The sequence below is a fragment of the Urocitellus parryii genome, chromosome 1, assembly GCF_045843805.1.
Source record: "Urocitellus parryii isolate mUroPar1 chromosome 1, mUroPar1.hap1, whole genome shotgun sequence".
Taxonomy (NCBI): domain Eukaryota; kingdom Metazoa; phylum Chordata; class Mammalia; order Rodentia; family Sciuridae; genus Urocitellus; species Urocitellus parryii.
Genome location: NC_135531.1, coordinates 280,822,664 through 280,847,700, shown reverse-complemented (window position 1 = coordinate 280,847,700; position 25,037 = coordinate 280,822,664). Strand labels below are relative to the sequence as shown.

General features: G+C 55.9%; 1 protein-coding gene across 1 annotated transcript in view; it reads left to right on the top strand.

Annotated features, from left to right (window-relative positions):
* Col6a3 (collagen type VI alpha 3 chain) overlaps window positions 1-25,037 on the top strand; it is a 78,332-nt gene that overhangs the window by 39,942 nt on the left and 13,353 nt on the right. Inside the window, exons 10-38 of the mRNA XM_026395966.2 lie at window positions 53-664; window positions 1,662-2,261; window positions 2,966-3,303; window positions 4,379-4,457; window positions 5,403-5,548; window positions 7,211-7,303; window positions 7,744-7,797; window positions 8,733-8,804; window positions 9,428-9,454; window positions 9,546-9,590; window positions 9,707-9,760; window positions 10,450-10,512; window positions 11,044-11,109; window positions 11,525-11,578; window positions 12,782-12,817; window positions 13,285-13,347; window positions 13,859-13,921; window positions 15,228-15,290; window positions 16,307-16,369; window positions 17,810-17,860; window positions 18,057-18,092; window positions 18,517-18,579; window positions 19,543-19,605; window positions 20,762-20,794; window positions 20,880-20,916; window positions 21,015-21,026; window positions 21,111-21,604; window positions 22,985-23,081; window positions 23,625-24,323. Of these exons, the coding sequence (XP_026251751.2) occupies window positions 53-664; window positions 1,662-2,261; window positions 2,966-3,303; window positions 4,379-4,457; window positions 5,403-5,548; window positions 7,211-7,303; window positions 7,744-7,797; window positions 8,733-8,804; window positions 9,428-9,454; window positions 9,546-9,590; window positions 9,707-9,760; window positions 10,450-10,512; window positions 11,044-11,109; window positions 11,525-11,578; window positions 12,782-12,817; window positions 13,285-13,347; window positions 13,859-13,921; window positions 15,228-15,290; window positions 16,307-16,369; window positions 17,810-17,860; window positions 18,057-18,092; window positions 18,517-18,579; window positions 19,543-19,605; window positions 20,762-20,794; window positions 20,880-20,916; window positions 21,015-21,026; window positions 21,111-21,604; window positions 22,985-23,081; window positions 23,625-24,323 (4,176 nt within the window). The remainder of the gene's footprint in view (window positions 1-52; window positions 665-1,661; window positions 2,262-2,965; window positions 3,304-4,378; window positions 4,458-5,402; window positions 5,549-7,210; window positions 7,304-7,743; window positions 7,798-8,732; window positions 8,805-9,427; window positions 9,455-9,545; window positions 9,591-9,706; window positions 9,761-10,449; window positions 10,513-11,043; window positions 11,110-11,524; window positions 11,579-12,781; window positions 12,818-13,284; window positions 13,348-13,858; window positions 13,922-15,227; window positions 15,291-16,306; window positions 16,370-17,809; window positions 17,861-18,056; window positions 18,093-18,516; window positions 18,580-19,542; window positions 19,606-20,761; window positions 20,795-20,879; window positions 20,917-21,014; window positions 21,027-21,110; window positions 21,605-22,984; window positions 23,082-23,624; window positions 24,324-25,037) is intronic.

Below are 25,037 nucleotides of genomic sequence, written 5' to 3'. Positions count from 1 at the left end.
CAGAAGCAGAGGCAGCAGGGCACTGACCTCCCTCTCCTCCCTGTGCCCTCAGCTGTGGAGAGCGACGCCGCGGACATCGTCTTCCTGATCGACAGCTCCGAGGGCGTCCAGACGGATGGCTTTGCCAACATCCGGGATTTTATTACCAGGATCGTCCGGAGACTCAACATCGGCCCCAGCAGAGTGAGGGTTGGGGTCGTGCAGTTCAGCAACGAGGTCTTCCCTGAGTTCTACCTCAAGACCTACAAGTCCCAGGCGCCCATGCTGGAGGCCCTCCGGCGCCTGAGGCTCCGCGGCGGCTCTCCCCGGAACACCGGCAAAGCGCTGGAGTTCGTGGCAAGAAACCTCTTCGTCAAGTCTGCGGGGAGCCGGATAGAGGACGGCGTGCCCCAGCACCTGGTCCTGGTTCTGGGTGGAAGGTCTCAGGAAGAGGTCTCCAGGTTCTCCAAGGTCATCAGTTCCTCGGGGATCATGACCTTGGGAATAGGAGACCAGAATGTGGACAGGGCCGAGCTGCAGACCATCGCCAGCAACTCGAGGCTGGTCTTCCCGGTGCGGGAGTTCAGAGATCTCCCCAACATAGAAGTGAGGGTCATGAACTCCTTCGGACCCTCTGGGGCTACTCCTGGGCCTTCCGTGGAGACACCGCCTCCTTCAAGGCCAGGTAGGAGCTCTCTGACCCTCTACTACAAGTGCACCACCAGTGACTTTTAATTAAAATATCATCGGCATTCTTCGTCATAATTTTCTTTCAGGGCCTTTTCTGCAGATAATATTAGAAACTAAACCCTGGAAAAAAGCTGAAATAGAGGGAAACATATCCCCCAAAGCCCATGGTCACTCAGCCTTGGTCACTCCCACGGTTAGAGGCAGCCCACAGCGGGCTCTGTAGGGGTGCACTGGGGGCTAATCTAACCGCTGGCCCTCAGGAGAGACAGCGTCTCGGAGTCAGACACACCATGCCCCACTGGCTGTCACTTTGAAATCAGGGCCTTCCCAGAGATGGGACGCTCAGCACAGTCTGCCTGGGCCTCCTTCCTTGGCCTTTAGGTGTGGCCACCAGCATCTTCTTCCTCGTGCTCCTGGCCCTCACCTGTGGGGATGCCAAGAGCATGTTGGATGCCTCCACTACCCACCCTTTCCTTGCCCTCCTCTGGGCAAATGGACATTCAGATCCCTGGTGCATGAGCAGGACTGGGCTTCGAGAAGGATCTGCATTCCATTTGACTCTCCCTGCCTCTTAGCTTGGCTGTGCACATCTGTACCTCTCACATTGTCTCCAACTTCCTCTCCTTTTCAGTGGACTCTCTGCTGCTTGATTAGAACCAGAACCACTGGTTTCAGCAGGCTCTCGCGAAGCTCTGCATCATGAATGGATGGGCCCCCTAATCTCCCCAGGGTCTACTTTCCACTTTCCAGTCTGTCTCTCTAGCCCTTCCTTGCCCTGCCCTTCACCTGTCTCCCCCGACTCATGACAGAGTCTTACTTTTGACCCGAATTAGAAGGTTTCATGGCATTTCCTAGACATCGAGAACCAGACCCCTGTGGAATTCCTGGCACAGTGCCCTCTTTTGCATGTCTTTTTTTGATTGATGTTTTGTGCCTTAGTGTTCCGGGTACTGAGACGCAATCTCTCCCCATGTTGGTTGTGACCCCTATAGAGAAGAAGAAAGCGGACATTGTGTTCCTGTTGGACGGGTCCATCAATTTCAGGAGGGACAGTTTCCAGGAGGTGCTCCGGTTCGTGTCTGAAATTGTGGACACGGTTTATGAAGACGGCGACTCCATCCAAGTGGGGCTAGTCCAGTACAACTCCGACCCCACGGATGAGTTCTATCTGCGGGACTTTTCCACCAAGAGGCAGATCATTGACGCCATCAATAAGGTGGTCTACAAAGGGGGTAGGCACGCCAACACCAGGGTGGGCCTGGAGCACCTGAGGGTGAATCACTTTGTGCCTGAGGCAGGCAGCCGCCTGGATCAGAGGGTCCCTCAGATCGCCTTTGTGATCACCGGCGGCAAGTCGGTGGAGGACGCTCAGGACGTGAGCATGGCGCTTACCCAGAAAGGCGTAAAAGTGTTTGCAGTCGGTGTGAGGAACATCGACTCGGAGGAGGTGGGGAAAATTGCGTCCAACAGTGCCACAGCCTTCCGCGTGGGCAATGTCCAGGAGCTGTCGGAACTGAGTGAGCAGGTCCTGGAAACGCTGCACGATGCGATGCATGAGACCTTATGTCCTGGTGTGACCGACGTCTCCAAAGGTAACCCCGTGTGCACATTGATCCCTGGTGTGTATATTTTCAACCTTTTCCCTTTGAAATTTGCAGGTTTTTTTCAGCTATCTGGATTATCCAGATCCCAGTGCTGGCTATGGTGGCAATTGGTGGCTCTGAGTATTTACTTATGTCAACTTGGGTGGGCCCTGGTACTCCTCTGACCACTAGTCTGGTGTCTCCTCCCAGGATAATAGATTAAGTCAACCTTCTTTGCCCTGATAAAAGATTTACTTCTTCTCTTATTATTTATTTATTGTGGTATCAATTGAGCTATACCCTCAGCTCCACTCCTATTATTTAAATTCCACAAATAATTCAGATGTGTTCACCTTTGGTTTTGATTACAGGTTGATTGGATCAATTGTTTAAGATCAGTGGATTTGCTTTCTGAAGTGCTCATAGTTTCGGGCACAATCTTGGTGCACAAATGCCAGCTGTATATCACCACACCCAAAATAGCACCTTCAGAAGCGTGAACTTTTATTAAATGGCCCAAGACTTGGGTTTCTTGCAGCCACTCTCTTGTTTCCCTGTGTGAGGCAGGTCTATTGCTTCTCAGAGCTCTTACACAGAGGATCTTTGGCTCGTGAGCCAGTGTCCCGGTTCCCTGGGCCAGGACTAGGCCTATCGCAGGTAGAAGTAGAATTCTCGGCAGCTTCAACTTAGAACTGTGCATTTCTCCTTTTCAGCCTGTAATCTGGATGTGATTCTGGGGTTTGATGGATCAAGAGATCAGAATGTGTTTGTGACTCAGAAGGGCCTGGAGTCCAAGATGGACATCATCTTGAACAGGATCAGCCAGATGCAAAGAATCAGCTGCAGTGGTGGCCAGCTGCCCACTGTGCGGGTATCGGTGGTAGCCAACACACCCTCGGGGCCCGTGGAGGCCTTTGAGTTCCAGGAGTACCAGCCAGAGCTGTTTGAGACCTTCCGCAACATGCGCAACCAGCACCCCTACATCCTCACCGCTGACACGCTCAAGGTCTATCAGAACAGGTTCCAGAAGTCCTCGCCAGACAGCGTGAAGGTGAGCCGGCCACACTCCCTGTGCAGCCTCTGGAGTCTCTAGGGAGCAGGGCCCCCAGTTCTTCTCACATTCACACTCTGCACAGGACTGGGTTTTTCGTGCCCAGGTGGAAAAATTCTTCATTGATCGACTGGTCATAATTTCATGTCAAATTCTGCTAGCTTTACTTAAGCTCTAAAAAATATCCTTGGTATCAGTAGTGAAGCTTGAGTGAGTTGGATTTCTGATTCATTCATGTTTTTTTTGTGTGTGTGTGTGTGTGGTGCTGGGGATTGAACCCAGGGCCTTGTGCATGCCAGGAAAGTGCTCTACCCACTGAACTACACCCCAGCCCTCATTCATGTTCAATGATAGTCCTGCCCATTAAATAAGGCACGTTCTCAGCTTGTGTCTCTCTATGTGGACGTGTTCCTACATATGTACACACACAGGCACGAGATGTGCACACACCATTTGTTTGTCAGGGATCTCATTACAAAGTACTGCAGGCTGGGTGGCTTGAGCAACAGAAATGTATGATTTCCTCTTAACGAGGAAGGCTGCAGTCTGACCTCGCTGTCAGCAGAGTGGGTTTTCTCTGAGCCTGGCTTCTGCTGGTGCACTTGGCTGCCCTCTGTGTTACTGTGTCCTAAACTGGAAAGGACACCAGTCATTGTGGATTAGAGGCCACCTGAGACCTCGCTTCACTTTATCGCCCCTCACCTCCTTCTGAGCATAGCACATTCTGGGTGCTGGGGTGAGGACCTCGGTGTGTGGGTTTTGAGGAGAGCACAGTTCAGCCCCAGACAGACAGACAGACACACACCATTGGTAGATACCACATCTGAGAAATAGGAGATGAGAATGAGGTGAGCTGATTGATTTTCATTACTATTTGTGTTTTTAAAAATTAACTAAGCACTAAACTGTACTCATTTATTTCAGACCTCTTATTGTACCACATCCTAGACCACGGCCCCAATTTCCTCAACTGTAAAATGAGGAGTTTGATTTAGACAAGACCCTTTTAGGCCCCTTCCCCAGCCTGGAGTCTCTCTCCTGCTCAGGTGGGGCCTGACTCCTCTCTGGTCTGCAGGTGGTCATTCACTTCACTGATGGCGCAGACGGAGATCTGGCCGATCTGCACAGAGCTTCCGAGGCACTCCGGCAAGAAGGTAGGTTCAGGGGCTTCCTACCCGCGAGAACCAGCCCAGGCCAGGCAGGGCTTGCTGCTCTGCTGAGAGAAACCGCTGGTGGGAGTCTTCGGGGCGCGGGCAGCTTTAGTTGGAGGACTCTCCCTGGCATCTTGGCCTTTCCGTGCCGGCCTGGGGCTGTGGGATGAGGCTGACAGGAAATCTTTCTGAGCCAGGGATGGCTTTATCCCCAACCCCTGGGGCAGGCCCTCAGGCTCTGAGACCCCTGCAGACGGCAGAACACCTAGAAGTCTCCATGCGTTTGAGTCAAGTGTTGAGTGGTCGCAGCCCGTTACATCAGCTAGAAATGCTTGTGATGCAAAAACTCCACAGCTCAAGGACACTGCAAGATTTAAGTTAAAAAACACTGGAATAAGACAAGATAAATGATATATGTGAACTTAGCAAGTCTCAGAGGCAGGTGAGCAGACAGGTGAACGCCAGGGCCAGGTGAGCAGACACGCCTGCCGTCAGGTGCTCATCTGCTTTGAGTTTGGCAGCGCTGACTCTCAGAGCAGCGGCTGTGAGGGAGGGCTCAGGGAGCGTTGGCGGAAGCAGGATTTATCTTAACAACCTTCTACTCATGAGCTTACGTCCCCAGCTTTGAGAGGAGACTGTGCTACCTGACTGGGGGGGGGCCGTGGTGGTTTCCCCACGGCACACCCGTAGGAGGGGCTTGAGAACCTGTGAAGACCCTTCAGGTTGCCATTTCCTGTCTTGAAAGTAAGAAGTTTAGCTGATGACACATTGGAAACAGCAGCTCAGTGTCGGTATTCCAACTCTTCACAGCAGCTCATCAGTTTGATTAAGCATGTTAAAGCCAAATTTATGCTGAATTTGCTTAAAACAACAACCACCACCCAGCCAGGAGAACGATGTGGCGGCTCCGACAGGCCTGGGTGAGCTGAGTGCCCGTCTCTCCTGCAGGAGTCCACGCCCTGATCCTGGTGGGCCTGGAGCGGGTGGCCAACCTGGAGCAGCTGACGCAGTTGGAGTTCGGGCGAGGGTTCATGTATGACAGGCCCCTGCGGCTCAACCTGCTGGATTTAGATTATGAACTGGCGGAGCAGCTCGTGAGTTTTATTTCGAGGTCTTGGCTGTGATCTAGGTATGGTGGCTTTGGCATGTCAACACCAGGAAGCCAGTTATGGCCTGGGGAGCGGGGACAGGGCTCTGGGTGGATGGTTCAATTTGTTCAGTTCACTTGGGACCGGCCTCGTTGCCCTGTGTGTGGATCCTTGAGGAGCCAGCTTGGAGCTGGAGCATCAACAGCTGGAAGGTGGGTCGGTGGGTCTGCAGACCCGAGCGGGAAGTCCTCTGTGCCCAGGAGCAGTGGCTTTTTTGCACCATCCCCAGCCACCCCCGCCCACCCTTTCCCCCCCCCCCAGGGCTGAGGACCAAACTCAGGGCAGCGTGCTTGTCAGGCAAGTGTCCTGCCACTGAGCTAAATACCCAACCCCCCCTTTTTTATTTTTAATTTTTTATTTTGAGACAGGGTCTCACTAGGTTGTTTATAGACTTGTGAAGCTGCTGGGGCTGGCTTTGAACCTGTGATCCTCCTGCCTCAGCCTCCCGAGCTGCAGGGATTCCAGGCATGTGCCATGGTTCCTGGAGAACTGTAGCTTCTTATGATGACTTTTCATTCGTGAGATTGCTGGGAAGGCAGAAGCTTGCCACTGACCAGCCCCGGACAGGCAGCAGCCCCCACAGTATCTGAGAATTTACATGATGAAAACAAGATGTCGCCTGAAAAGGAAGGCCAGGGCCCCTGGGTGCGGGGGGGAGAAGAGCTTTCATTGCCTTCCCCTCTGTTCCTTGGTGCAGAGGGAGAAGCCCCCTGAGGCTTCTCTTCCCCGAGTCCAGCCTCTCTCAGCAGGCGGAGTCGCCTCGCGGCCTGGGGGACGCGGGAGGCAGGCCCCAGTGGAGAACTAGGGTTCTTTGGTGGTGGCAATAGAGAACCGCGTGGCTGGGATGAGCTGCCTCGGCCCCTCCTTGCCTCCTACCTCCTTCCGGGCTGGAGTTAGAAGTTTTTACTGGGTCGAGTCAGTTGACGAATCTGGGACGGGGAGAAAGTGAGAGCTCCAGGAAGCTCATTGCAAGAACACGCATGTGGCCTCCGCTGGCTCAGCGGATGGAAACGCATCTGGGTTGCGCCCTTGCCTCTTCAGGTCAGGCGGTAGGGTGGACAGAAGTGTGAAGTGTGTGTGGGGGGTGTTCCAGGCCCTGGTGACCTGGAGTTGGCTTGTGGCCTTTGTGGCTCAGCGGCTGGGGCCGCTTGTGTCTGCTCCAACCCACGGTGGCTCCAGGGTCCCCTCCAGGCTGGTGCCGCTTTCTCGGAGGACAGCTCTGCAGAAGCCATGCCCTGCCTCTCTGTTTTGGAACCATCTTCAGTCCTGGCCAGATGCAGTCTGTTGGTTAGGTTTGCACTGGACTCTAAACACGGGGTAGCTATACTTCAGATTTGAAGCTTGGCTGTCTGTGTTGGAAGCTTTTAGAAACGTGGCCACTATTGGGACCTAGTGGAGGAAATCTACCTTTTCTTTCCTTTTGGTGACTCCCTCCTGCTGTTCGTGGAGCTGAACCCTCAGCCTGTCTTGGCGGGACTGCCCCTTGGGTGACCACGTCTCACACTGCGAAGCCCACATGTGTCAGCCTCGATCTTTATCAGCATATCCATGACTTTTGGCTCGACGTTTCTTGCTGTCTGAACCCTGTGCTCTTCTTCACTTTGGCAGGACAACATTGCTGAGAAAGCTTGCTGTGGGGTTCCCTGCAAGTGCTCTGGAGAAAGGGGAGACCGCGGGCCCATCGGCACCATCGGGCCAAAGGTGTGTGGCGTACTTGACCCTCCCTTAGACTTGAGCCTACAGCTGCCTCAAAGCCGACCATGACTCAGCTGGGTCACTTCTCTAATATGTGGCAAGGAGGGGGCATTGCTTAGGGCCTGCTGGAGCAGGTGTGGGGAGGTCCACGCGTCTGCCAGGCTCCTCTTGCAGGGGATGAGGGAATCTCTTCTTTAATAGACTGGTTCCTCATTTCCTAAACTACTGCGGACACTGTGGCACTGCGCCTGGTGGCCTCCCTGTGCTGGGCAGCTGGGCTCTTAGCACGGGGCTTCCTTGTCAAGGGACAGCCCGGAGGCGTTGAAGTCCAGGCAGCACCCGAAGCCCTGCTGGGTTTCAGCTCCACTCCACCCAGCGACGGGCTCCCAGGGAGGGGTGCAGAAGGAGGAACCCAGGTTTAACAGGGACCGTGTGCTGTGTTTCAGGGCATTCCTGGAGAAGATGGCTACCGAGGTTACCCTGGTGATGAGGGCGGACCCGTAAGTGCACGCTGTCCTGTCCCTTAAGCTCTTGTCTCCTGTCCCCTCTGTGCGGGGGTGAGTTGTGTCCACCAGCTGTGCGGTGGCTGATGGCTTCTCTTTGAGAGAAGAATTCTCTTCCAACATCCTTAACAGATTCCTTCAGATTTCTACGCTGTGGAAAGTAGTGTCATAACGTGAGTGTGACAGATGTGGGTGGGGGTGGGGACGTGCTTCGTCTGTGAGACAGAGGGCCAGCAGTCTACCAAGCTGAGACCAGGGAGCAGAGAGGTGGAGGTGAGAGAGCCGAGCAGGGCACCAGGCAGGGCTGTGGTCACCCCTGTGGGAACTCGTCTCCCAGATGGGGTGTTCTGGATCCCTCTTCAGTATCTGGGGGGCTGTGGAGGGTAGAAGAGCCCCCAGCAGGGCCTTGGGGGCAGGGCCTGGGACAGATGTGGGCCTGGGACAGATGTGGTCCTGGGAGGCTTTGGGACCCTAGAACAAGGTCCAGCCCTGGAGTAGGGGACAAGAGGTCGTGGGGAGTAGATGGGTTCTCTAGGACCCCTGCAGAGATGCTGGCCTGGCCCCACTGGACAGCTGGGGACCAAGACCATGCAGAGGAATGGCGAGAGGACAGATCCTCTGTGAGAGTCCAGCACCTTCCCTGGGCCACCGGGGCCAGTAGTGCCCTTTGGAGCTGCAACCCTCCTGTAGCCTGTTCTCTCTAGGGCAGCTACAGGTCCCCCCAGGCCTGGTTCTGGACCTGGTTCAGGTCCCCCCAGGCCTGGTTCTGGACCTGGTTCAGGTCCCTCCAGGCCTGGTTCTGTTCTAGGTCCTTCTGGCTCCCCAAACTGCACAAGCATCGTTGCCGGGAACCCCCTCCCTGGCTCTCCGTTTGCAGGGCTAAGGGACGGGACGAGGCTCAGCTGGCCTGACGCCTTCCTTTCTCGCAACAGGGTGAGCGAGGTCCCCCTGGTGTGAACGGCACTCAAGGCTTCCAGGGCTGCCCGGGCCAGAGAGGAGTGAAGGTACAGTGGGGGTCAGGGTGGTGCTGGTGGGGTGACACACATTCACAGGGTGACCCGTGCTCAGGCTGACGTGCTGGCAGGAGGACACCAGCCTCTCCGTTCTCAGTGTCTGGCAGCTGGGCCTCATCAGAAGGCAGCCTGATGGGTGGGTCAGGAGCGTGGAGCTGGCCCTGGCTGGAAGGGAGCCTGGGAACGGAGGAGCCAGGGAAATGCAGAGCAGTCAGGAGACAGTCACGAGGGTGGTGGGAGGCCAGGGCCAGGTGGCCTGGTGCCCTGGGCCTGGGAGAGCCAGGAAGCCCAGGATCGGTTGGTGCTGCCGGAGTCTCTCCTCTGTGCCGAAGCTCCAGGCAGGTGCTGAGGGAGGCTCTTCGCCCCCCAGTCTCTGAGTCGGCCTTGGCCTTGAGAGTACTCTCTCTTCTCTCGGGGCCACTCCGCCTGCCAGGGAGCCAAGACCAGCAGGGTCAGCCCCAGGCACATCAGTTCACGGCCCCCACACGATGGAGAGAGGAAGCAGCAGTTTTCAGACACGAGGGGTTCGAGGGGGTGGGGGCGGCCTCGGGCCTCCTCTGCCCCAGCCACCAGCCGGGCAGGAAGCACTCACCCTCCCGTCCCTTGCCTTCCAGGGCTCTCGAGGATTCCCGGGAGAGAAGGTATTTGTGCTCGTTTTTGTTTTTGGAAAACTCCCCCAGTCTGTCTCCCGATCTCCCCCGACACTCACCCGTCTGCCTTGCTCCCTCTCAGGGCGAACTGGGAGAGATCGGCCTGGACGGTCTCGATGGGGAAGAGGTGAGTGATTTTACTTGTTGAGTCAAACCACTCCGGGTCCCGAAGGTTCTAGAAACGAACCCCCTGGGCCACAGCGGCAGCTGTGCACCGTGTGATTTTCCTGTTGTCTTTGGCAGGGAGACAAGGGGCTGCCAGGGTCTTCTGGAGAGAAGGGGAGCCCAGGGAGACGGGTAGGTGAACTTCCATGGTGCTGCACTTGTGGAGGGAACACAAACATCCCCTCTAGGGCCTAGGTATTTCCTTTATTCTTCTGCGATAAGCCCACTTCCTCCAGGCAGCCTTCCCTGACCTCCTGCCTGCAGGCACGCCCCGGATGTCCCTCAAGTCCCCAGCCATCTCTGACACAACACACAGCATCTCCTGGCTTGGAGAGCATGTCCCACAGGGCAGGGACTGAGTTTCTTTTGTTATAAATAAGTCCCCAGTGCCTGGCTCCCCCGTAGATTTTTGTGGGTTCACTAAGTAATTCAGAAACATGTCGAAGGGGTTTTGCCCTCATGTCAAGTGAGCACATGGTGACGCCGTTCCAGTCAAGGGGCAGGAATCGGAGCCTGGGGTATTCAGGGAGAGACAAAAACCCGGTGAGGGTGTGGGGACCTGGTGTTCAGCACCACTGCGGCTGGTGGAGTAGGACAGTGCTGGGGATCCGGGCTGAGTACGCGGATTTCTTCTGCTCTTGTCACGAAAACAAAGTAACTGTGTGTGACAAGGAATGTCCGTTTTCTTCACTGTGGACATCATTTTGCTGGCTACGTATATCCCATAGCATCATGCTGTGAACCTCAAATACACTCAATAAAATCCATTTAAAAACCTCCAAAATGCTGAGCTTTTAGCTTCCACTTCTGTGTTCACTTAGGGTGACAAAGGACCTAAGGGAGACAAAGGAGAGAGAGGGGACGTGGGGATCCGTGGCGACCCGGTAAGGTTTCTCCTCTGTCCTGAGCTGCGGGGAGGTGGCGGGGCATGGGGAGGAGGGACCTCACTGGAACCCTGTGATGCGTCCCTGGGCCTGCCGTGCTCCTCCTGCCACCCGGGGTTGCTGGGTGACATTTGTCCCCAGCCACAGAGAGGAGCATCTGCTGCTGGTGTCACAGGGAGACCTCAGAGGCTTTCCACAGTGCTGTCTCAGGACACTGTAAATCTGCTTTTGGAAACCATTTCCCGCTTTCCTTGTTTGATGGCTCTGTAAAAGGGTCCACTTCTGACCCGCCTGTCCCCTGGGACCCCAGCCTCTGTGACGAAGGACAGGTTCCAGTGACCTGGGCACTCTCCTCCCAGAGCGGCTTGCTCACGCCCTGCTGGGTTCCGTCACAGTGGATGGACGCCATCTGGGTGGGATGTGGCCCTGTGCTGCAGAGCCTTGTGCTCAGGTCACCGCTGATACTTCTGGGCCCTAGGGCCGTGGCTTTCCTGATGCACAGACTCATTCCCTGGCTCATGTTGTTCTCAGGGTGAATCAGGACGGGACAGCCAGCAGAGAGGACCCAAAGGAGAGACTGGCGACATCGGCCCCATGGTACCGTGCTCTTTCCTGTCCCCTGAGCTCAGGGCTGAAGCAATGACTCTCACGCTGGCTCAGCAGCAGCTGCAGAGGCCATGCTGTGGCCTTTGACATGAGAGTCATGTGGACCCCACAGAGGCCCCGTGAGGCTGGCGAGTGTGTGCCGGCCCTGAGGGGTCTCCAGGGCCAGAGCAGCCCATGCCCAGCGGGCTGTGCCTTGGCAGAACGCATGCCCCTTAGGTATTTATGGAAGTGTGGGTCAAGCCAAAGGCTCGCGGAAGTGGGGACGGACCTGAGGCTGACCTTCCTCCTCCTGCAGACGGGCTCTTCCCCGGGACTGACCCTTCCTGACCCCTTCGGGCACTGTGCCAGGGTTAGAAGCTCATCTCTGAGGGTCAGCATCTCACGCCATTCTTTTCCCCCACACCAGGGTCTCCCAGGGAGAGACGGCGTATCAGGAAGTCCAGGAGAAACCGGGAAGGATGTGAGTACCTGAGGGCTTTGGGGACCCTGCGGTGATTCTCTGCCCAGCACTGCCTGGTACCCGGTCACTCAGCGGCTCTTCATTGAGGAACCTGACAGGATTTCTGAGGCCATCTTTATCTGCCCATGCTGGGCTGTGCTGCTAGAATACTACAGACCGGGTCATTTATGATGTGCCTAGGGCAGGTCTCTGCTCTGACAGGAACCGAGGATGAAAGCCACACTGGGCCTGGGCAGCTGGAATGGGTCCCCAGCCACCGTGGGAATAGCAGAAGCACATTCAGGTCCCAGTGGCCGACTGTGTGAGGGGCTTTCTCAGGGACAGGCTCCCTTGTAATCAACTGAACACTCGTCCTGCTTCCCAAATCCACAGGCCGCAAATATTGAAAACGCTACCTTAAAGATTTGAACATTATAATGCTGTAGAGTCACACAATGAAAGACAAACGTGGAAATGTTCATTTCTGGTGGCCATAAGCTCTCACGACTCAGTTTGTAAGTGGTTTCCTGAAATGACTTAAAGCGCAGGGTGCAGACAGTAGGTCTCGATTCTTTGCACGAGGTAGAAGATGGATCGTGTCCCCAGCCACTGGGCGACGTGACTCTTCACACACCTGCCTGATGAGTCACTGGGCACCAGGGCCTCACACCAAACTCTGGGGTGTCCCCTTTGGGAGGGGGCCTTGCACAGATGATCCAGGACGTTCCCGAGCTCCCGTCTTGAACCTCCGAGTTACTGTGGGCGAGGGCACGTGTCTGAACCAGAACCGCCTCTGGCGTGTCCAGGGACAGGTGTCCCAGGGACAAGCCTGATCTCAGTGCCCAGGACGTCCAGGTTCAGGGATGGGTCGGACCTGGACGCAGCGAGTGTCGTCCTTGTCCCTGCTGCTCGCTGTGGCTGAGGAAGGGCAGGAAGCCAGGCAGGTGGCTGTCCCGCGGTCCTCACTGCACTTGGCTGGGGACTCTTGTGCTGCTTGGCGGGTCGGCAGTGATTCTGGAAACTCCCCTTTGATTTGTAAGAGTGACCAGGAAGCAGGGCTCTCTGCGGTGGGGGCGAGGAGGGCGGCCTTGGTGCGGGTCCCCCCGGTGCCTGGGCGTAGTTTCTGACCCTGGGGCCAGCAGTGGGGATACCCGGGCTGGGCTCAGGGGCCCCGGGTCCATGCCAGAGTCCCCATCTCCTCTCACAGTGTGTGACTTTCCACAGGGCGGCTTTGGCCGAAGGGGACCCGCAGGAGCTAAGGTGAGTCCAGGCTGGGCATCTCTCCTGGAGGCACGCTGCCCCTCACTGCTGGGTGCATCCAGCCCAGCGGTCAGATGTCCTCCTGGGCCGTCACAGCCACTGTTTCTGCCTGCCCCTCGAACTCAGCCCCTTCAATAGGGGAAAGGTCCCCAGGGGAGCGTGGGGGTGAAATGAAGGGGACATGACTGATCAGGGGATGTCCCTGACGTGTCCCTCAGCTGGTCTTCTGGCCTGTGAGGGACAGGCATGGGACAGGCATGGCTCTAAAGCGTCCTCATTTCACAAAGCCCTCCTGGGGATCAGGTGAGGCAGGGTGAGAGACGTTGTAGCATGCAGAGGTGGCTGCCGTGTGTCTGGTGTCTCGTCCTGGGGTGACCCAGGTGACCCTATCTGTCATCTGGCCTGCGAGAGCTGCGTTTCCCTGTGGCCCTGTGAGCCAGGCTGACTCCTCTTCTCTTGTCCCGAAGGGCAACAGGGGCGGTCCAGGCCAGCTGGGCTTCGAGGGAGAGCAGGGCACCAGAGGCGCACAGGTGGGTGCTCCTGCGGTCACAGGCTCGTGACTCTGCCCAGGTTCCCCGGTGTTTCGTGGTTTTAAGATCAAGGTGGTATGCACACAGGATTGGCTCTTTGACGATGTGTAGTTGGGGGCACGACGTGCCTTCAGTCTTGTTCAGTGGTCTCAAGCATTTTTATTAGCCCCCAAAGTGACTTTGTACAAAGTCACCCCCTGGTCACCACCAGTCCTTGTTTTTATGTATTTGTCTATTTTGGACATTTCTTATTAATGCCATCATTTCACGGGTGACTTTTGAGTGTGGTACCTTTCACTTAGTAAAAGGTTTTTGAGTTTTATCCATGTATGGCCCATGTGCCAGAATCTCATTCCTTTTCATGGCTGAGTAATGTTCCACTGCATGGACATAACACAGTGGTTCTATTTGTCAACTGTTGAGTGATTGGGTTGTCTCCACCTTTGGTGACTGTGCGTAAAGGTCACATGGGTCCCCTCAGTAGGACTTACAGTGGTCTTTCACTCCTCAGGGCCCACCTGGTCCCGTTGGTCCTCCAGGCCTGATGGGGGAGCAAGGTATTTCTGGACCTCGGGTAAGTGTCTTCATCTGACCTCCCCTCTGTAGCTAAATAGATGGCCCAGAACCTGGCCAGGCTGGGACTTCCTGGGTGATGGGACTGTAGGTGGGCCTGTCCCTCAACTCTAGACTGCAGCACAAACCCTGGGTCTATCTTCGGTCCTCTCAGTGGGGGAAAACGAGACCCCATTTCTTAGCGATCCAGTGACCTCTGCGTCCTGATCTGTTTCTCCCAAATGTGAGCCCTGGGTGGCAAACAGGGGAGGAAGTGCCTCCTCTCGGGAGTCTCAGGATGGAACTGGATAAAATCTAATTAAATCTACTAAAATCGGTAGATACGCCAATGTTAGCAGACACCTCACGCTGGGCCCCCAGAGAGAGCCCCCCTAATTCAGCTCTTGGTGTGGGGTCCCTCCACCTGCAGTTCAGAGCAGAAGGTGTGAGCTTGCTGTGACTGCAGTGTCAGCATGTGTCTCGGCCATGGAAGAGCAGAAGCAGGGTGCCATTGTTGGGTGGGCTCCAGTGCTAGGACCCCACCCCGTTCAGGTTTCTCTCATGCTCGAGATGATAGGCAGGGAGCCATGTCGTCACTGGCTGCAGGACGTGGCCGTGGCTGGTCAGCCGGTGGCCCTGCTTGTGTACCTACCAGGTGTGCAGGAGTGTGTGGTGTGGAGGCCACTCGGTGACAGCTGTCAGTCATTGCTTAGAAAGTCCTTTATCTCTTGAGAATGGATAAATAACTAGTTTTTAAGTTTCTGGGTTGTATTTTTTTTTAACACTTGTTGAACTTCTGGTTAACCAAGAATTCAAGGGCACAGGTGCAAAATTGCCCAAATAGTTGAAGTTACCAACAGCCCAGAAGCATCCATGAGTCTGTGCTTCCCATCAGCTCCTCTAGGGCCATTTCTGGGTTGTGTAGGCTGCACCCATTGTAAGGTTTACTTTCATTCGCTGATTTACCCATTCACTCAGCAGACACTTAAGTACCCCTGGATACCAGCTGCTCATGGTGGGGTGGAGCGTAGAAGGGGAAACACAGTCCCATAAAGTCAGGGGCTTGTTGGGAACCTAACATTTGCATGTGAATTAGCTGCAACATGCAGAGTCCTGACCCAGAGCCTGGGCGGTCATGCTGGTATCTGGGACTGGCACCGACCATTTCTGTGCACGTCAACCTTTGAACGTCAAGTGCCTGGGATCCGTAGGCAGCCTAGTTCACCTGCCCTTGGGCTTGACCTCCACACAGGGAGGAGCTGGGGTTCAGGGGCCCGTGGGCTTGGATGGTGACCCCTTCGTGACACACCCCTTTCCTTGTGCCACAGGGAAGTGGAGGTCCTGCTGGGGTTCCTGGAGATCGTGGCAGAACTGGTCCCCTGGGAAGAAAGGTTTGTCTGGAGCAAGGAAGAGCTTTTCTGAGGGCGGGGACTTGGGTGGAGACACATGTCCCCTGGGCCTCACTGAAGACACTGCTTAGTTTTCATATGCCTCCTCCTCCATGCCGCCCTGCGGACAGCACTCACCAGCCCCATCACGGCGCTCACCACCACCCGCCCAGTGGGTTGCTCTCTCCTGACCAAGCCCCCCCACTTCCTGGTTGGTATCTGGTCCATTCTTGCCTGACGCAAGCTGAGGGAGCAGTGTCCTCCGACTCCCCAGAGCAGCTGGGCACAGCTCCGCGTGGTCTCTATACCACAGGGCGCCACGATTTTACATCTGGGCAGAGCACACGCAGCAGCTCTGTGCACTGTGAAGTCATAGAGACCTAGACCCCAGGGACTTGTGCCACAAAGGCCGAGCACCTGCCTCTGTCGGCTTTGAGAAAAAGGACTCTTTCTTCCCCAGAAGCCTGTTCCCGTGCCCTGGGGGAATAAGGGCCAGCCCTCTGACTTCTTTCTCATGCTCCACCTATGAAGGCTGCAGTTGTAAACAATGCATGTGACTTTTTAGATTGACATATGGTAACGACGTGTCAGGGGTACGGTGGGATCTTCGATGTGGGTATACAGTGCACAGTCTGTCTTCGTGGTGGGAACCCTTGGACTGACTCCTCCAGTGTTCTGGAGATGTCCAATGAGGTTGAAGCTGGACACCTCCTGTGCCACACGACAGGACGCACTCCCCTTTCCAATCGCGTGGGTTGCTGTGGCCCAGCCTCTCCGTCCCCTGCACCTCCCCAGCCTCCTGACCACGGCTTGCTCTCCTCTCAGTTGTTCTCCTGGCTTCTGCACGTCAGGGAGGACCCTGGGGTCTGTCTTTCTGCGCCTGGCTCATTGCAATCATAAATGACCTCATAGAACCTGAGCTTTCAGAGGCCCTGGGGGACAGCGGCCGAGCAGCAGCAGGGCTGGAGCCACTGCGCCCCAGCCTCACTCACCGTGTCCCCCCGTCCTCTCGTGTCCAGGGCGAGCCTGGAGAGCCAGGGCCAAAGGGAGGAGTCGGGAACCGCGGCCCTCGCGGGGAGACGGTAAGGCCCGGGCACTCTGTGCGCTGCTGATTCTGGGGCAGTAGGGAAGCTGGGACCTGGGTTCCCCCGGGAGGAGGCTGGGCATTGCTTTTTGTATTACTGGGGGTACGACGGAAAATCCTGGAATCTGCTGCTTGTAACCAGCCCGTAGGTTTAAAATGTCTCACTTAATTGGCGAGGGAGGGAGTGCGGGAGCCTCTCTGCTAGGTGAAGGCGGGGTTTTCCAGAGCTTGAAGCAGCTTTAGACCCCACACACTTGACCTGCTGGAGCTTTCCTTCCAACAAGTTCAGGTGCTTGGGTTAACGGGGGATTGGATTAGGCAAGGTCTCAGTCCGAGGGAGACCGTTTCTTCTGAATGAGACATCCTAGGAACAGAAATCATCATTCCTCATTTTTGAGAAGGTGATCTAAACTCATCCAGGTCTCGCTAACCGTGGTTTTGTCATGTATGTTTCTGCGTAGGAAAAGGAAACCTATGATTCGCTGGGGATTTTCTAAAATGAGTCACTACACCTGAAAACTCTGTACAGACCGTGCTCATCAGACGTTATGAACCCCAAGTTCTAAAATATGTCTCTTGTGTTTCTTGTCTTCGGCTAATTGAAGTTAAAAAAAAAATCCCATTTCTATTACTTTTAGTCTCAGAAGCAGAGGGGAAAAATCAGACTTTAAGATCTATTCAGATCACTGAAAGCAACCTCTCCCTGAGTCTGCTTCCGGACATTTGGGGTGATTGCTCTTTAGCTCTTGGTGTCTATTTAAAATTGTAAACTATCGGAGTGTTGATTTTAGATGTATCAATGTAGATTTCATATAAATTGTTCTGATGCTTTTGGAGGAGTTGACCGTGCCCGTACTGAATGTCCCACAGGAGAGGGCTGGGGACAGGTGCTGGGCATGGAGAGGGGGCGTTTGGAAGGAGAGTCATCTGGACAGGGTGCCTTGGGAGGACAGGAAGGGGCTCAGAGTGGGGGGAGTGAGCTCTGGGCCCAGAGGAGCCAAGAGAGCCCGAGAGTTGGGTTCATTGTCCCTGCTTTTAGTAGTCTCAAAGACCCCTGGATGATGTTCGTGAGGTGGCCCCAAGATTCCTTCCAACCCTAGGATTCCCTGGTTTGCCGAGCTCTGCGTCCAACAGTACTCGATGTTGCAGGCTGCAGTTCTCGAGGGCGAGCCGCTCATTCAGAGCACTCGTCCTTCTCCGTATTCGCAGTCCTCTGCCCTGGGTTGCTAAGAGGTCTTCTGTGCCCTCCACCTCTGGACACGGCTTTGTTCACACGCCTGTAGGATGGGGGAGGGTGGGACGCATTCCTTCTCCTGGTCCTGGTCTGGGGACATTTCAGGGCCTCAGGGACTGTCTGCTCAGGACAGCAGCAGGGCAGCCAGGGTGGCTCTTCAGTGGCCACAGGGGCACCGGCAGTGATGTTCCCTTTTCCTTCTAGGGAGATGACGGGCGAGATGGAGTTGGCAGTGAAGGACGCAGAGGCAAAAAAGTATGTCCTGCGAGGCTCTGGGAAAGTCCCTGTTGTCTCATGACTTAGAGAATTCTCTGCTTACATCTTATTGTATTTTAGTGATAGATGTTTATGTTTGATGATTCTACAGACTTTTTTTTCCTTTCAAGGTCAATTTATTTTAGGTGATTTTCAGTTGGTACCCAATATTGAGTCACTTATTTGTGTTTTACAGGGAGAAAGAGGGTTCCCTGGGTACCCAGGACCAAAGGTAAATCTTCCCTGGAAATGGAGCCTCCGCACAGGGTTTGCAGGAGTCCGTGTGTCTGTGAACCAAAAAGCACATCATCTTGGCTTCAGTCGCCACATACTCACTCCACCTCCCTGGGAAAGACCCCACCCGCTCCGGGGTACTCCCTCTTCTAGCAAAAGGAGGTGACGCACAGCGCTTGTGAGGTTCCCTGGAGTAAGAGTGCAACCAGAGGACTTCAGAAGCTGTAAGATGCGGAAGCTTCTGGGATTCTCTCACTGCTGATTCAATAACCCAGGCTGTCAGCAAGTGCCACCTGGACGCTGGCAGCCCTGGAGAAGCCAGTCCCTCACCACCTGGCTGTCCTCACGGCAGTCCTGCCCCGGGTCCCCAGCTGGACCTTCTGTTCCAGAGCTTGATGCGCTACTTTTTGGCTCTCTTCCAGGGAGTCCCTGGTGAGCCGGGGGGAGCTGGAACACCTGGACCCAAAGGCATCCGAGGCCGAAGGGTGAGCTCGCCTGGGCCTGGGCCGCGGCTGGGAATGGCTACGTGCAGAACAGCATCACTAACTGCCAGGCCCGGGAAATCGCCCTTCCCTTGGGCCTGGCCAGTGCCACCACGGGGTGAAAGAGCAGGAGCCCCAGGTCCTAGGCCAGTGTCTCATGGCCCCCTGTGGCTGTGGTCTGCGACCTTCCTCCTTGCCCTCCTGCCCACTGGGCAGTCCTCAGAGCCCCCTCCCCTAGGATGCCTCAAGGTGCCCAGCCCCCAGTCGCCCCCAGTGGGGAGTGAGGGAGGCTCAAGTCGGGGGACTTTGGGAGTCTGTGCAGTCACATTTGGCCAGGGCCCCAGACAGTGGGGCAGCAGGGCTCGCTAGGTGTCAGGGCCACTTACGAGGGCTCCTGGTTGGGCCACAGGCTCTGCAGCTCTGGCCATGAGCCTCCTCTTCTGTTAGCTGCTCCCGGATCTGGATTTCTCTCTTCAGTGGACTTTCCTTGCCTCCTAAGACTGCATCGGGTCTGGGATCAGGGACCCATGCTCTAGGCGGAGGCGAACATGGCTAAGACTTATCTCCAGCCTGCAGTTGGGCAGTGAGGGTGATGGCGCTGTGAATGTGGTCAGTGAAGGCAGTCAAGTGAGGCATGTTTACTCCAGGTGGAGTTGGAAGCACGATGATCAGTCATCCACACAAGAGATCCTCTACTCATTAGCGGTTACCGAATCTCTTGGTCATTCGAGCTAACCCTTTCGTTGGTTGGCGGGCAAGCCTTTGTCCCACCTGAACCTGCCAGAGAACACAGTCATGTGAACTGACACCAGTGTCCAGGTCCCCTGTTCTGCACTTGACTTGTGGGGCGTTTGCATCCCTTGAGTGGGGACTAAGTGGGGGTGTGGGATGTGGGGTCGATCGCCTTCACCATCCTTCCCAGCTGCAGGAGCTGGGAATGAGCAGGGTCTGTTCTACCCACTCTAGGGAAATTCAGGACTTCCGGGGGCCGTCGGACAGAAGGGAGACCCTGGCTACCCGGGACCATCCGTAAGTACCCATCTAGCTCCACCTCAGCCCAGGGGTGGGTAGGGCTGAGGGCTTTCCATGGGTCCCTAGAGACTCCCCCGTGTTTTCCTCACAAGAATGGGCTGGGTTTTGTTATTTTTTGAAAAAACACTGCCCTTCTGATATTATAATGGGGAAAAGAACTTTTGAATTTTGGAGTAACAAGGAACTTTAAACAACCTGTTTCCTGGGAGCTGGGTGTGGCTAGGTGCAGAGCCTATGCTGAGGAGGCACCAGGTCCTGATCTGATCCCCAGCCTGTAAACCAAAAGCAAGTGTTTCCTGAGGTTCTCTGTAGTCCAGGGAACGCTGTGATTTGCCTTATGATTTCCTGATATCGGCCCGTGAGGGGAAAACAAGAGCAGACTCAGTGCGTCTTGTCTGCATCTCATGGAGGTGCTCTAGCCGTGTCAGGTCCTGGTGTGGGGAGTCTCCCTTTGCCCACTGAATCTCCATGGGATCTCCAGAGGTGTGGCTGAGAAGCCACCAGCCATGCTTCCACCAGGAGCCAGGAGGACTCTTACTAATATCGCTGTGTCCTTATTTTACTTTGTTTCTGATTGAAATTGATGAGGTTCACAGGTGAATGGAAAAGGTGACTTTGGCTTGTAAAAGTGACTCCTGGAGGGACAGATGAAGGGCCTTGTTTGGGTGGAGCAGGTGGCCGTCAGGGTAGGAGGCCTTGGGGTGAGCTGCTGAGGCAGCCTAGCTCTGTCCTGAGAGCCGGGGGCAGGTGGGGTCAGTGCAGTCGAGACGGGAGGCTGTGGAGCCCGAGGGCCTGGGATGGCTGGGCGATGCCTCCCCCGCCCCGGCTTCTGTGCGCCAGCTCTCCTCTCGGGAGAGGGGGTATCCAGGTTCAGGCTCCGGTGTGGACTGGCCATTAATGGGTGACAGGCCCCTAGGACGAGGGTCTGCAGCTACTCTGCAAGCCAGGCTGCCCCCAAGGACGCTGTTCTGGCTCTTCTCTGATGTGTGGTCCGAGCAATGAAGGCGAGTTTAGAGCGAGCGCCTGGAGTGGCCAAGGTCACCAAGGGTCTGCCTTGCTCCCGTCACGTTAGCGTGGGCCAAAGGCAGTTCCTCTGAATGCCACATCCGCACAACAGCTGCACCTCTCAGCCTGTCCTCCCTTGGTTTTACAGGGTCACAAAGGCAATCGAGGCGACTCCATTGACGTAAGTTGCATGCGTCCAGAGCAAACCGTTGTCCTGCCGGCCTTGCTCCCGCTCTGCTCACACGCTCTTCCGTTTTCTTTTAAAGCAATGTGCCCTTGTCCAGAGCATCAAAGACAAATGCCGTAAGTGCAGACCTTCTTGGCCCTGACAGTGTATCTTTACCTTTGAACCCTCAAGCCGTAGACCCGGCCTTCACCATTTCTTCTCCTTCTCCTTCTAGCTTGCTGCTATGGTAAGTGACTGCGGTGGCCACTGTCTTCTGAGGAGAGAAGACCCTTCCCGTGAGTACTGTCTGCCAACCCGCCACTCTCCACAGGGCCCCTGGAGTGCCCCGTCTTCCCGACGGAGCTAGCCTTTGCTTTGGACACCTCTGAGGGGGTCACCCAGGACACGTTCAGCCGGATGCGAGACGTTCTTCTGAAGGTGGTGGACGGCCTGACCATTGCGGAGAGCAACTGCCCCAGGGGGGCCCGTGTGGCTGTGGTCACCTACAACAGCGAGGTGACCACAGAGATCAGGTTTGCCGACTCCAGGAGGAAGTCCGCCCTCCTGGAGAGCGTCAGGAACCTCCAGGTGCCACTGACGTCCAAGCAGCAGAGCCTGGAGACAGCCATGTCCTTCGTGGCCAGGAACACGTTTAAGCGTGTGAGGAGTGGGTTCCTGATGCGGAAGGTGGCCGTCTTCTTCAGCAACAGGCCCACCAGGGCCTCCCCGCAGCTCCGGGAGGCCGTGCTCAAGCTCTCGGACGCGGGCATCACCCCGCTGTTCCTCACGAGCCAGGAGGACCGGCAGCTCGTCAACGCCCTGCAGGTCTGGGCTCCGCGGCCGCTGCGGCCTCCCCCTCCTCCCGCCCCGGGGAGCTCCTCAGCACACCCCGCTCCCCAGGGTGGACTCGAGTCCTGCTGAGGCCGAGCTGAGGACCTCTGGAGGTGTCCGAGGCTCTGGCACCGGTGCAGCGCCAGCCACCCCTCCAGGTCCCTCCTCACGGTCTGCAGCTCTGACCTGCTAGTGAGGCTCTGGGCCTCGTCACCGAGTCCAGCGTCAGTGTTGGTGGATTCCCTCTGCCTCCCAAGAGGGTGGTGTGGCCGTGTCCCTTCTGGTCCCAATGTGCACGGCCAGGCCAACCTTCCCTGGGCCTCTGAGACATGAGCCCTTCCCAGCTGATACTAACGCTGACTTGCTGTAATTGATGAATTAATGTTGACCCAGGGCCACTTCTGCTGGGTCTGTCCCAAGCATGTGGTCAAGGGGTACGAAAGGCAGGAGCCCCTGACCTGGATCCCCTCCTGGCCTGCTTGCCCTCACAGGGCCTTAGGTCTCTCTCCTGTAAGGGGAGGCTGGGGTGATGGTGTCCAGTGTCTGCCCTTCAACATGGCGTTCTCTTGCCCTCTGCCTGCATGGGCAGGGGACAGTGGGCCATGGCCACAGTCCCTCAGTGCCTTATCCTGCGGGACTGTGAGGTCCAGTTTGAGCACAGGACACTGGGCCTGGGGTCCAGTCGGAACTGTGTTTGTGTGAGGGTTCCCTCTTCATGCCTCCTCCCTACGTGGGCGGAGTGACCTGGTGCACCTGTGATTCTTGACGGTGGGGTTTCTGGAATGGAGAAAGGATTCTTCCTTTATCCTTCACTCTCTCACTCAAGTTGGCGAGGAGTGACCGCTTGCACGCCAGCCACTGTGATGGGCAGAGCTCTTCCCTTCTGGGAGTGATTTCCTGTGGGCTTGGTCACTATCGAAGCCTCAAAGGGTGGGGACCGGATGGGGCTCACATTTGCCAACTGCTGCTGTTGCTAAAAGTGATCCAATATCGAAGTCCCCGGTATCTGTTAGAGAACACACCAGACGTTTGACTTACATGATCTCGTTTAATCCACCAAATAACTCCTTTAACGGGAAGGGACCACTAACCCTGTATTATAGCGGAAGAAACAGAACCCCAGAGAGGTTGAATGATTTCACATGAGGCCCAGCGGAAGGTGCAGGAGGAGGAACTGAACTCAGCCCATCCCTTAGAACAAGCCCTGGGCCTTCCTCTTAGACAGCCACCGCTCCCCTCCCCCGACCCAGGCGGGAAGGTTCTGAGCCCCTGGGAAGTCCGTCTACTGATGTGACTTGGATTTGTTCCTAGACGTTCAAATAGTTCCCTGTCGCCAACCCTCCCATACCAGGCATCTCCTTTTGTTTAATCCAGATCAACAACACAGCGGTGGGGCACGCCCTGGTCCTGCCGGCAAGGGGGGACCTCACGGACTTCCTGAAGAACGTGCTCACTTGCCACGTTTGCCTGGGTAAGGTCTTCTCCAGGGGAGAGTCCATCCACTGCGATTCAGGACCACGGGGCGGGGGGACCTCCTAGTGAGACTTAGGGCTGTCTGAAGCGCTGGAGTTAAACTAAGAGGCTCCTGGGGGCCAGTGAAATGCCGACGAGGGGCCTCCTTATTTAAAGTGGACCTCCCCACACAGGGCCTCTCTCCTAGAGGGAGTCAGAGGAGAAGGTGGCCCCATTCCAGTTACAGCCTTAAAATCTGGGATTAAAATGTTTGGCTAAAGTGACCTTTTAGAACCTATTTCTCCAAAGAGTGGCAAAGAATGGAGATAATGTTCCCTTTTCTTTTGAAATGATGGTCTGGAGATGATAAAGGGAGTGCTTTACTAATTGGTTCTTCTCATGAGTTTTAGGGGGTGAGAGCTGATATCTGGCCCCAATCAAGTTGAGAGATCATAGGTCTCCGTCTTGGGTGGCAGTTCTGAGTACCCAGACTCCCAGCAGAGAGGCCCACAGGGCTGCTGCGGGAGCCCCAGGATAAACGGGCTGCCGTGCTTCTTTGCAGACATCTGCAACATCGACCCGTCCTGCGGATTTGGTAGCTGGAGGCCAGCTTTCAGGGACAGGAGAGCAGCAGGCAGCGATGAGGACATTGACCTGGCTTTCATCCTGGACAGCTCAGAGGCCACCACTCTGTTCCAGTTCAACGAGATGAAGAAGTACATAGGCTACCTGGTCAGGCAGCTGGACCTGAGCCCAGACCCCAAGGCCTCGCAGCACTTTGCCAGGGTGGCCGTCGTGCAGCAAGCCCCCTTCGAGTCTGTGAGCAACGCCAGCGTGCCGCCTGTGCGGGTGGAGTTCTCCCTGACGGACTACGGCTCCAAGGAGAAGCTGCTGGACTTCCTGAGCCGGGGCATGACGCAGCTGCAGGGCACCCAGGCCTTGGGCAGTGCCATCGAGTACACCATAGAGAACGTCTTTGAAAGTGCCCCCAACCCCCGGGACCTGAAGATCGTGGTGCTGATGCTGACGGGCAAGATGCAGCAGCAGCAGCTGGAGGAGGCCCAGAGAGCTGTCCTCCAGGCCAAGTGCAAGGGCTACTTCTTTGTGGTCCTGGGCATTGGCAGGAAGGTGAACGTCAAGGAGGTGTATGGCTTTGCCAGCGAGCCCAACGATGTCTTTTTCAAACTAGTGGACAAGTCGACTGAGCTCAACGAGGAGCCTTTGATGCGCTTTGGGAGGCTGCTGCCATCCTTTGTCAGCAGTAAGTCCTGCGGAGCCTAGCACTTGTCTGGCCATGCTCTTGCTGGCCCCAGAGTCCAGGCCACTGGGGCAGGCAGGTAGCCACAGGAGAGATACCAGTGAGCTGACATGCACGTGTCCCTTTGCTCAACAAGTAGATGTGATGCCTGTCAGATGCTAGAGATGCTCTTAGGAGCCAGCGTCAGCAGGGGACACACAGACCACAGTCCTGGTCCTCATTTACTCATTTTTAATCCCAAATTTGATGGGGACCTCCTTGCCGTAAGATGCTATTGGTGTTCCAGAGGTTTGCTGGGTGGGCACGGGGGTCAAGCAGACATTCACTATGCATGCCCCAATAAGCTGATGCCTTACAGAAGTGTATCCTGTGGGGGGCATTGATCTGGGATCAGCCACCAAGCCCACGCTTGCTTCCCCTGCATCTTTGCCACTGGGGATCTTCCTCCCTAGAATATCCCCCCACCTTCTTATCAAATGCATCAAAACTCACCCTGTCTGCCCCAGCTCACTGTGGGTACTCCCTCTCCCAAGGCCTGTGCTTGGTGAACCTGGATGCCAACTTGGGCCATCTGTTATCTGGACCACTGGTCATTTTTTTGGTGGGTCTGGTACCATGCATATAGTCAATCAAGCAGAGGCTGTGTATCACCCCAATGGGGGCTCAACAAAGTGTGAACACACAGGGCCCCGCTGAATATTTATGGTCCAAGGGAAA